General features: G+C 38.9%; 1 protein-coding gene across 1 annotated transcript in view; it reads left to right on the top strand.

Annotated features, from left to right (window-relative positions):
- The window catches only part of LOC139731483 (uncharacterized), a 116463-nt gene that overhangs the window by 11336 nt on the left and 92150 nt on the right, over nt 1–12977 (top strand). Inside the window, exon 11 of the mRNA XM_071642367.1 lies at nt 8306–8413. Within this exon, the coding sequence (XP_071498468.1) occupies nt 8306–8413 (108 nt within the window). The remainder of the gene's footprint in view (nt 1–8305; nt 8414–12977) is intronic.

Here is a 12977-nt window from a genome sequence, read left to right as displayed (position 1 = left end):
AAATAATGAATGTTTGTCATTCGTGCAATGGACGGAATATTTCATTCTGCGAAAGATGAAATGTTTGATCCATTCAACGAGGCTGCGCCTCATTGAATGGATTATTTCATCTTTCACCTCATGAAATATTCCGTCCATTGCACACATAAACATTCATTATTTGTATACCATTGTATACACATAGTGGTTGTGACCTGCAATTATTTGAGTCATAAAAGCAATTGGTGTGTCCATTGCACAAGTAGGTTTTATGGACAACTGTTTCCCATGCAATCTATTGCTTCATATGATGTCCTTTATAATACATGTATGTTTGTGTGTGTGTGCGTGTGAGAGAGTGAGAGATTGTTGTTTTGTTTTGTTTTTTGGGGGGGGGAGTGAGTTTGCTGTTTTGATTTTGTGTTTTGGAGTGATTACTTAATCTTGCACACATACACAAACAATGCTTCTGACCCCTCTATTTGTTGTTGTATGAGCCTAGATATTTAAAAGCAGCAACAACACTACCCATCAGGCATTAATCTTTCATTTGTTTGTGTTCATTTCAAATGTACTTCAAGCCATTATTAAATGTCATTTGGAAGGCTGAAATGTTTTCTGTGTCTGCAAAAGTGTGTGTGTCGGCAATTTTGGCTTCGTCTACTGGGAATATTGAAGGTCGGCATTGAAACAATATTTTTGTTCAACATAATCTTGTTCAGGAAGCAATGCCCAATTTTGTACACTGTAAAACCAGAAATGTTCACATGCATTTAAGTTTCGTAAATTTCACAAGAGCCAAGATTTGCAAAATGAAAATGCACGCAAAAGTTCTTTTCTTCGCTATACAGTATGTCCCAAAAAAAATTACAATCAGATTTTCGCATTGATAACACCCAATATGATTAAACTGTCGAAATGCTACTTCAGGGTCAATAATATAACATCTTAGCTCTATTTTGCAGAAATCCCATCCGATTTGGTTAAGCGGTCACAGAGAAATGTGGATTGTTGTAAAGCATGTCATGAGTCTGATTCTTCCAAGTTTAGCACTTTGATGATCTTGTGTGTGAATACAATAGACAGAACTTGGAGGGAAGAGATTCCTGACATCCTCTACAAAATTCCTCATTTCTCTTTGACCATTGAAGCAAATTGAATGGGGTTTTCTGTATTAATGTTGGCAATGAGTTATAGTTTCATACCCTGAAATTGTATTTGGATTGATTCGCTATTCTTAAAGCTATCGTTGTGGAGGGTACCGTTGTAATTTTTTGGGGGACATACAGTATGCTGTGAATGCCAGTGACACTACACAAAAATTTCATGCTGTGAAAAAGGCATTGGCTTTGCTTGGCAAAAATTTCATGCCGCGAATATATCTTGTTTTACAGTATGTGGTCAACAACACATGAGAAAGATGCTTGACAATCTGATGTTGTATAGATCAATCTCTCCCATGAACCCCGCTGCCCTATGGATCGTACATGATCCTGTTCACACATTGGATTTTTCTTCGTTGATAATAAACCTGGGTAGAAAATAAAATTCAGCTCTTTGTGCATAAATGCATGCATATGCTGTTTATGATGCTTTCAAGATGATTGTGAAGATTTTTTTTTAAACTGTAGTTTATAAGGTTGTCAAAGTTATGTTTTCCTAATGTAATAAAACATGTATGCAGTTGACCTTTAAACATGTCAAGGATGGGCTGATTTTGCTACAACACGCATTTCCCATAGACACCTGCCCGAGTATCTGTACTCGGGACTACTCTTCAATGGGTTAAGGAGCCATTATGGCTCAGAAGTTGAGTTTTTGGACACTCCACGATGAGATTCCAGGTTCAAGTCCCCTGGCAGCAGTGGTTCCTTCCCGTAGGCATGGCACTCACACTTCATCACCTAGTCCTTCATACAATACTTACAGCCACCTGTTGCAAGTTTGCTTTTAAAATTCCATGCTATTGCTTGATGCCACACCGCAAATCTACGCAGCGTTCACCCACCCCTCTACCAATCTAAGTTCACATTGTCAACAGTTTTCTGTCAAGCTTCCATCTTATGGAATCATTTATCCAAGGAAGAGTAAAACTCCAAGTCTTCACAGAAGTTGAGAAACAAGTTTCGATGCACTTTCTCCAAATTACAACACAGTCATAAAGATACTCTGCTAGTAGTTCACCCTATATCCAGAGGTGTTTTTCCCTTTACATGTACTGTACAGTTTATGCACTGCTTGTATTTTCATATGTTTTATGTGCTTGTTGTGAGTTGTGATGTAGTCATTCATTTTATTGTTTCCTTCAAGCCTATTGGGCTGCTGTCGTTCCCCCACAGTGAAAATGTTTACCTCATGGTTAGACTGTAATGGGTGTAGCTTTAGTGGGTGTTATAGATGGAGTAAAGATGACTTCCTCGGTGGTCACAATAGTAAACTATAGATTTCAGATCGATGCAGTGCAACCTCAACAGAGCTGCTGCATATGCTCCAGTGATCTTTATACAGCACCTAATAGACAAATAGTGTATGGTCTTTACTTGTGCAAGGGAACAAGATTTTGCACTTGGTGAAAGATGAGGCGCATTATTCAACTCAGTTTCAGCTTGTTAAATAGCAAAATATATGCAAAATCTTGAACCATCGCACCATGACCATTCACTATTTAATTTGTATACTGTTGACTGTCATTTCATATGTCAAAGTCTCTTAATGTGGAATCTTCATTCATCATGACTACAGGAATACATTTATAAGTAGAAAACTCCCTGTAATCGACTTTGAATGATCTGTGCAAAATGATCATTATGCTGTGAAAGATTTTAGCCGTCAATTACAATTGCTCAATATGGTGTGTGTGGTGGAAGTAGGGTGGAGGAGAAATTATCAGAGTTGTAATGCTAAGTGTGGATGTAATCACGTGGGTGACTCTATATTCAAAAGCAAGTGAAGAATACCTTGAGGGGGTTAAGAAAAAAAAATATTCAGATGTACACTGTAGGTCATTATAAAACTAATGCAAGTAGTTTGATGTGAACATTTTGAAATGTGCTTAAACTTTGTGATGGTAAGAACAGACTGCCTTCATGCTAAATATACAAAAAATATTATATATAATGTTTTATGTCCAAGCCTGTGTGCTATCTTTCACAACTGAGACATTTCCCCCCAAACCAATGCTGAAATGTTCATTTCAGGTCTATACTTCTGTTGTGTGTTTGTGGTTTTGAAAACATTTGATTCCTTTGTCATGTTTTTGTGAAGAAGAAAAAAAAAAAACGGATTGCAAGTTTAAGCTTGTTAAGAAAACAAGTGAATGGCGTGATTGTAATTGACCTTGAGAAGAAAATCTCCTCTTTCAATAACACTGTTTCTGCTGCTGGTGCATGATGGGAATCGTGTGATTACGGGGGTCAACAGATGTTGATCACTGCTTGCTTATGTTGGGGTTAGCCTGCGGAAGCCGCAAACTACATCTTAGATCTTCATTGAATCCATGTGACATGGAGAATTGCAATCACTCCTTACTGTACATTTAAAGGGATGGTACAGTATTGGTGGAGATAAAAATTGGGCTTTAACTTTTTTGTGATATACCAAGAAAACGCTTATGTAATAGTACAGAGCATACCATTTTAAGAGGAATTCAAAGTTTATTTGATAAAAGTTGGGTTTGGAATAGCTGAAACATCCAAAAACAAAGTAAAACAAAACGATCGTAATAAAGTGTAGGTCCCACACTTTATTAAAATCGCTCTTTTTTGGATATCTCAGCCATTTCAAAACCAATTTTCATCAAATAAACATTGAATTCCACATAGAATTACATGCTCTTTCATATGTCAGAAAAGGTTTCTTATCATCTCACCAAAAAATGTTAGAAACCTGAAATTAGGTCTCAACCAAAACTATACGATCCCTTTAATAGTGCACTTTTTTCCCTCCTATCCCTTTTGGCACAAGCCCAGAATACTGGGCACCCTTTCGAAGGTAAATGCATTTTCCAGTTTGATCACCTGGAAACGTGGTGGTGAGAGAGATTTTACGGAAGAAAACAGTTGATTTCGAAAGAAATATTTGTATGTGCAATGAGCTGCACAACAGAGTTGCCCAGACTTCAGAATCAGAAAAAGGCTTTAACACTGATAATGATTCACTTGAAATCACCACATTTGTTGATTTCTTATTCCTGTGATCTATCAGAAAACGTACAGCCTGTATGTCTTTTGGAGTCAATCTTCTTTTAGAGTCCAATACATATATATATATATATATATATATATATAGAGTCAAAAATTTGAGCAAAGAAAATTTTCATCCCGATGAAAACCCATTTTCTTTGCTCAAAGTTTTCACTGTTTATTATTATTTGTTTCTGGTCAGTTTTACCTTCCTTGTTTCAATATCATATATATATATATATATATATATATATATTTTTTTTTTTTTTTTTTTTTTAGGATACCATATATTTGCTAAAGAGAAACTGCCTAGGTTTTAATTTCAGTATGTGGTTTATTGCTTAGAAAAGTTACACAGCTATTTTTGGTTAGCTAACCACGGAAGAAGAAAAAAAATGAACTGTATTCATTGGCAGAAGACCAAAAACTCTTTTAACTACCAATGGGGTTGTGGTTATGTTGGACAAAGATTAGAGCTGCATCATGTTCCTTTGACAACTTTGAAAGTGAAAACGAACTTCTTCTTCTTTTTTTTTTCAGACAGTACCATCCGTCATTAATATTTTAGTTTCATAAGCAAGTGCTGTAAAAGTTGAAATATTTACGTGATGAAGTTTTCATTTTTGGCCAAATTCAGTAAACATAATTACTGATTATTTCGTGGATGACAGTAAATATTTCTATATCTCCCCCAAATGATTCTTGTGTTCTTATTTTAGTGCTATTTCAGTGGAGCGTAAAATTTCGAGGAAATCTTTGAAAATTTCAACACCACAAAAGAGAGTACCAAAGTGGGATGTCCTAGCTATTTATTGCCATGGAAACTGGTTCTTAACAATCCTCACTTGGTGCGAATATCTGTGAACACTAATACTTAATACCAACCATGCTTGCACCTGGTTCCAACCCAAGCTATTTAAACAAAAGACTGTGTCATCATCACTTGGTGCTCTGTAGTCCATGTGTATGGTATTTTCTGAGCTGGCTTTGAAATTTGAGAAATAAAGGTAAGCGTGTTTAATATTTGTACAGAAATGTAGGGATGTTGTTGGAGTTACACTGTAGATACACTTTATTGTAACATTCCAAAACTTGCGAGTTAGAAAAAGAAAGAAATTGAGGTATGAGTTGTCGGTGCATTGTGCGAGATTGTGCTTTCTCACTTGCATTCGCAATCATGAAATGAGATTGCAATTGAAAATTCATCTTTTAAACATTGCTTCAAAATATGTATCAGATTTTTGTTTTGATGGGGACAGGTTGCAATGGGATAGTATCCCTTTAATCAAAAATTAATTTTCTTCAATAAGATATGCATTGTATTATCTTGAAGTATTTTTACACTGCCCTCGACACTCATTCTGTACTTTAGAATTGTTTGTCAAAGGACGTACACAAACACACACACACACACACACACACGCTGACACACATAAACTAGCAAATAGTAAAGTTGTTGTAGTTTAAAATAAGAAAGTGGAAATATGTAGTTTGCAAGGCAGCAAGTCATTTTTTATTTATTTATTTATTTTTTTGCCCATGAAGGATGTAGAAATACTGTCTTCAACTCGAGGAACAATTAGTTGTAGTTTTTGTTATCAGTATAATTCTCTGTCCTCTATTGTAAAGCTGTACAAACACCACTCAGATGCATCTCAGATAGGCAAACACTCTGTGTACATTTAAATAGATCTTTAACTGCGCATGTGCAGAGAAACTTAGCATGGTTAAAAAATCATGCACGTGCACTCACACGGATGCCCGAAAACCACATCTGTAGGCGCCACTCCTGTGGGATCGCGGAAGAATTGTGTTACATCTAGTAGCTCCCATTAACCTTGTCACATTAATTGCCCCAAGTAAGATATTTACGAACTGTGGGTGCGGGATCTCGGGAACAATTGTTCATTGGGGTCGAATTTGAAACATTCTCCCCCTCCCGGTAATTGATGAGAAAGAGAAACGGAAAGTGGCGGCCGCGGGGATGTGGGGTTGGAAAACAACAATGGGCCAACCTTAGGTGTAATTAATCCCTTTTGTGGGAGACCCTCATGTATCTCCACAGTCCACTGCCGATTAGCCCTGAAATTTGTCAATTGGATTCAGCATGAGGTAGTTCCGCACGTAGGCCATTCCAATTTCCCCTTCCCCCCCTCTTGCTCCCTCTCCATCTCCCTCATTCAAACTGGCCCGTTTTCCCGTTTCCGCAGCTACCATCCGAGGCATCGTCACACTCCATTGGGCCCAGAGTGGTGGGGGTTGGCTGGGGCCGGGATTGAATTCCCCCTACCTCTCCCCATGGGCCTGGCGGCTGTCACAGCTGGACATATTTCTCCCCGGCCCGAGCGCCACGGAAGTGACAGATTTGCTTTGTAAAACGTATTCCTCGCTAATGACCGTCTTCGGCAATCGTACCCACAATCCATCTTGAGCCACTGCGGTGGCAGCACCACGCACGTAGCCCAGGAGGAAAAGTTCAGCAAGTGAACGAGGCGATCGTCGACCCTCCGACCTACTAGTAATTCTTGCTTTGATTTGTCTTCAGAGCATGGCATTTATTGGTTGGCTTTTGTTTAGTGTATTTGTTTATTTGTGTATTTTTATCATTCATTTGCTTGTCTGATTCACTCTTCAAGTGTGAAAACTGTTGGACTTCCCATGTGGAGTGAGATGATAATGTTTGGACATACCCTTGTGTGTGCATTTTATCTTTGCGTACAATGTACATTTTACCGATCTAAAAGACCTGACTGAAAACTGTGTTCACAAGATGGATTAGGCATCACTGCATACCTGTAGATGTATGTGATGCTTTTAATGTTTGGTATCATACATGCTCTGTGCAGTGCTGTGAAATAATCAACTTTATACTGAAAACTATAATGTTTTCTCATCTTACTTTTGTATATCTTATGGTTCTCTTTGTTTAATGTGGTGAAGAAAAAATCCATGATTAACTCTCCATTGTGCTTCCAATTTCCATCAAATTTTCACTCAAGATATCGTCAAGTATCAAAGCAGGACTGAATCCATTCAAGTTAGAAAGTGTACACTATTCATGGTTTGGGCAGTAAGAGAGAAGAAAGGAGCTTTTTTAGTGCATTATATATGTTCATTGTTCACAGACGCTTAAAAAGGTGCTCTTTTCTTGCTCTCAGTGGTAGAGACTGGAATTCATGGGTGAAACGTCTTTTCATTACCTTCAAATGCTGAATGCTCTTATATTATTAGCACATGGCAAACCCTAGAAACCCCTCTCCCAGTCACTCCTATAAAATGCAGTGAAACACAAAATTAAATGCAGTATGCAAGATAATTATACACTACTGTGAAACGAGGAATGTTAGCGTGCATTTTAATTTCGCGAATTTTGCGAGTGCCAAGATTTGCGAAATGAAAATGCACGCGAAATTTCTTGTCAACACTAAATGCATTGAACGCCAGTGGCAATTCGCGAAAATTTCATGCTACGTAAAAGGCCGTCGGCTCCAATTTGCGAAAATTTCGTGCCGCAAATATATCATGTTTTACAGTATAGATTAAAAGAATAAAACAAGAAGGGTAGAAGTTTCCTTAAAGATTGAACATAGAATGTGGATTTGAAAGTTTTACACATTTTCATGACCCATTGATATTTGTTGCAGTCATATATCCTGTATGCATTTTCTATGAGGCACTGCACTGATGTCATATGTGTATGCGTGAATGTGTGTGTGTATGTTAATATGCATGTAGGCTGATGCATTGGTTTCTAGCAATATGAAACATGTAGTTACGGAGAGGAGGATGTCCTTCTATAAGAAATTCAGAATAAATCCCTCCAAAAATAAATCCCTACAGTTCCGTAGCCAGAGATTTATGAAGTCCATTTCATTCACTAGTCTCATTTTCAGCATGTCATCAATGTCTGGTACTTTCACTTAGAATGTTTAATATAGTGTGTGTGTTTTTGGTGGTTTTTTTTTTTCAGATGTCGTCCAGAAGTGTTCATGTATCAATGTGGCATGCTAAGATGAAACCCCTTATTGACTCTCCTCGTTAAATGCATCATCAGTAAAAGTGCCAAAAAAAAAAATCACTGTCTTAAGTAGTCCCACATACTTTGTTTCGTGTGTGTTTCTGCAGGTAGACGTGGGAATCACAAGGACCATGGATCAATGTTGGAAGGACAGCAGATTGCCATCAGATTTGAGGAGGAGATGATCGACAAGCCGCTGCCTGGGCAGAGGTGTCGCGTTACCGACGTCACGATGGTAAGGGGAAGGAGATACAAAATTATCACTGATAACCTTCAGCTGCTAAGAACTTCCTCCCCTCACACTTTTTTTTTTTGTTTTTCAACAATATTTATATGATTTCTATAATTTCACGTGACAAAACATATGTCTTGAATGTATGCAAACAATATGCAATCAACAATGATTGATCAAACGAGAAAACAATCGAACGGGATAAAGTGACCCCAAAAAACATGACATGCAGCTTAAATTCGTACACAAACTTTACACAAAACCACACACACACACACACACAAAAAAAAAATACCCTCCTTACCTACCCCCTCACCCATCCCCCTCCCCCACCCCCCATGTAGTTCTAGGGTCTCGCCTCACATCCCAATTCTACACTTCAATAAGTTATATTTAGTCATAAAAAATTCTGAAATATGTTCAAACCCTGTACTAGTAAATATAATAACCAATCATAGGCATTAACACTAAGCCACAGAGAGAAAAGAAAAATACAGAAGTTTGTGAACCCTTATAAAACTAATCTATCTCCTTACAAAACCCCAGCCACAATTTTCCTCAAACTTTCACTGATGTGATCTACTGATATTACTGCATTCACTCATGACGATGAAAAGAACAGTTTCTTTCATGCTTCACCAAAGCGTCCTAAATTTGGAAGGAAATCATCAAAAGAAAAGGAGGTAGAGCTGTGCAATTCCAGCAAACCCTCAAAGTAAGCTTGGACGTTTCTACTGCTCGGGCAAGTAATAAGTGTAAGAGTCCATGTGAGTTTACTTTCGTGCGTGATTTGTGTGATTGACAATTGGCGACGATGCAATTATGGGATTTGCAGATTTAAAGTCCATCCAGGACATCAGCCAGTGTTTGATACCAGCTGAAGACAGCATACTAAGACCAATATCATTTTCAGATGCAATGTGTTGTTGCTTTTTTTTTTTTTAACAGAAGTAGAATTTTTAGTCTCGCGTCGATGTAAAGATCATGCCAACTCTCAACAGTTCTAAGTCCCTATAAAAAGACAAATATTGTAGTATAGATTTTGTGGAGGTTTTCAAAAAGTTTTAACAGGTTGAAAAAAAAAATAAAAAATCTGCCTACTAATGCACGGGGAAAAATCTATTACAAATCCTTGTGGGGGGTGTTTTTGGGCAGTGTATGTAGAATATGTCGTATTTTTGTCTTTTTTTCTCTTTTTTTTTGCACTTTTATCATTTTCAGGCACTCATAACATCATATACTCCAGATGAAGTGATCTTGGTTTGAACTTCCGCCATTTCAGCTAGTTTAGGACTATGCCTGTAAATTAGATTATGAGTACCGGTAGTATAAAGAAAAGCCTGTTAATGTGAATAATGAGTTGATTTGACTTTCCTACCTCTGAATACAGAGGAAGTCTCTTTAACCTCACACCTCACACCATGCAGAGAATACAACCAACGCCACATGGATATGTCATATCATCATGTTACCTTCCTAATGTCTACTTTCCCATGAAACCAAGGAACGGCTGTGAAATATGTCTCCTCCCCCAACTCCCCCCTCCCCCACCACTCTCCCTCATCCCACCACCAGAACACCCCCAGTTTAGCCGCAGCTGCCAGGGGCAATATCGCATGGAAGCGGTGACGCGTTGATGAATTCGTTTTCCCCCGGTGGCGTGCTGGCGTGAAAACCGGCACATGAATGACACACTTGTCCTCTCAAATGGCTGTCCACATGTTCGTCCCCTTCCCCCCATCGCTCGCCAATACACAAACATTTCTTTGTTCCCCAAACAATCGCTCAATTGTCATGTTTACATAACCTAATTGACGACCAAACTGTTGCATTAGCAGCTAGCGAGGGAACACAGATGTCGCGTTGTGGGCGGGAAAGTTTCTTGGGGGCCCCATCCTTACCATGATTCTCCCAAGCTACGTACCAAGATGCACAGATTGACTCTGCTCTGTGGTTTTGCTATCTTTCCCCATACAGAGTTCTCCTGGGAGAAAGCAGACTTAACAGGTTTTCGTTCCTCGATTCTGAAAGCACAAGACTTGATATTGTAGTAGAGCATTGATACGTCGAGGACGAGTGGATTTTGCTATAACACAATGTTACTTTTCCATATAGACGCCCGCCCGAGTATGCTCGGGACTTGTCTTCAACGGATGAATGCCTGTAGCTCCAACTGCATCATCACAGATGGTACTGGTATTATGTTGGTATTATCCAACCTTTCCATGCTATTCTTGAAAACTACCCCTTTTGATAGATCCCGGTCAAATGGTCATCAAACTCTTTGAACCCACATCAATATCTATGATAATGTGCGCATTTGTGCTGACATTAGTTTGTTTGTTTGTTTGTTTGTTTGTGTGCTGGCAATTTTATGCAAAAAGTTGTGAAAGATGTGAGATGAACTGTTTTGGGGGAGGTCAGAAGTGGACCAAGGAGCAAATAATTACTTTTTTTTTGGTGGTGGTGATCCACCCCACCACCAGGAGCCAAAAACTTTTACATATGTGACCCGCTACAACAAAAGGATCCTAAAGTCGCTGACGGGTGAGCCGAGAAAGTCGAGTTTGAAGTCAGATCACCAAAATCTGTCCAATATTCGGATTTCTGTTTTTACATAATTTTGTAGTCTAATGTATCGTCTATCATCTGCCGAAGTTTCAAAGCTAAATGATCAAAGGAAAGGCCTGAAAATAGCATTTTTCTGGGCAATGCTTGGCTCGCCCCTCAGCGACTTTAGGATCCTTTTGTTGTAGCGGGTCACATATTTTTATCTCTGCCAGACGGTGGCAGTTTCAACATTTTACCCAAGAACTCCTCTCAAAGAATGCCCGGGATCATAGGTAAAAAAAAAAGAAGATAATATAAAGAAATAAATGAATAAAAAATAATGGGGGCAACTGTGTATCCACGTGCTAGAGCAACTACAAAATCTGATCAGGATTACTGGATTTGGTGATCCAGAAAGGTCAGATTGACAGGATTTAAAAAAAGAATGCTCCTGTAGTTGCACAACATTTGAGAGGAACGAGCTGCCTTGGTAGTGATCTGTGCTCTCAGAGCAGATTCTTATTTTTCTCTTATTTTATAGTGGATTCCTGTTAGAGAAAGAAGAATTGCTATCGACATGTAGATATGGCTTTGTTTGGTTTATCCACAGAGAACGATACTGACATTCTTGTATACGTGTATGTGTGTCTATAGCTGCGGTCACAGTGGCAAGAGATTGCGAAGTTTAAGATCGCAAAGTCTTCGCGATCTTTAGTCGTCCATCCACACTGGCAGCCATACTTCTCAATCTTTGCTGATTCCACCCATACAATTAATCAAACAAAATGATGGATGTAAAAATAGTGAGGTTTTTATGAGTTTCAGGACAGAGCACTGTTTTCCATAGGAAATGTATGTAAAATTACAAAATTGTGCACGTTTTGGGGTGACGTGCCGTTATAAAAATGGGCATGGCTGCATAACGGTATGCGCCGATCTTGCGAATTTGGTCTCAAAAGTTGCACGAGACTTGAAAGAAAAAAGCCAAGAAGCCTCACGGCAAGGTCATCTTGCATTACAGAATTATTGAACAAAACGTTGATGGGGGGGGGGGGGGGCAGATTACTCCAACACTTTGCTTCATTCATGTGTACATTTTGCTCTACTCCCCATATGTCTGAACTTCAAACAAAAAACACATATACATGTATTTACAGTAGGACTAAGGGAATATAAGCACATTGAACACTTAGACAAAGCCTTCTACCTCTTTTTCTCACTATTGTGTAGATGATATAAAATAAACCAAAAAAGTAGTTTCAAATCACATAAAAATGTGGCTTCAGATCACATAACATGCTGCCCTTATCAGACAGCCAACTTCTCTGTGTCTGTAAAGTTTGCCACATACCACATGACCTGAGGTCGTATGACATTCCGACCATGAAACCAAGTCATTCGACCTGACCTTAGGATCTACAACCTGCCTCTTACATGCCTTAGCACACAGAGCATGTGCAGCTAGCAGCTAACCAGCTGCCTATGCACAACCACTTGAAAGAATTCAACATGCCAAAACCTTTCGATCAGGTCATGTGACCTACATGTAATCCTACGACCTGATGCTTGGTGTTTGGTGGCGCCAAACCGCCATTTGGAAGGTCGCACGACCTCAGGTCGTTTCGTGCAAGGCAGGTTTAACGCGACTTGAACATTCCTCATGAGAAACCATCAGGGCCATACTCTTGAAGGGAAAAAATTTAACTGTCACAGTCAGTGATACTCTGAACAGGTCTTCATTGTCATAATTCAGGTTCATTAAGTCAGCTTGCCCAATGCATCAGGTGCTTTGATAGTGTAACCTCAACCCTCTCCATGCCTAGTGATCCCCCTTCTACTCATTCCCTGGATTTCTTTGTGTTTTGTTGTTGTTTTTGTTCCAGCTCTCTTTTTTTCTTCTTTTTCTGAGAGTATGATGATGGACCCCGAGCAGATGAAAAGGTCAAAGAACTAGCACATTCTCATTTTGTCCCACTGCTATGTTACTCCGGGGCAGCTGCTGCAGCGATTACCGAAC

Source organism: Diadema antillarum, unplaced genomic scaffold (assembly GCF_040938485.1).
Source record: "Diadema antillarum isolate AM-2024a unplaced genomic scaffold, OU_Dant_1.0 seq00000376_RagTag, whole genome shotgun sequence".
Taxonomy (NCBI): Eukaryota; Metazoa; Echinodermata; class Echinoidea; order Diadematoida; family Diadematidae; genus Diadema; species Diadema antillarum.
The sequence above is the reverse complement of the archived record's forward strand: the minus strand, read 5'-3'. Positions and strand labels throughout refer to the sequence as shown.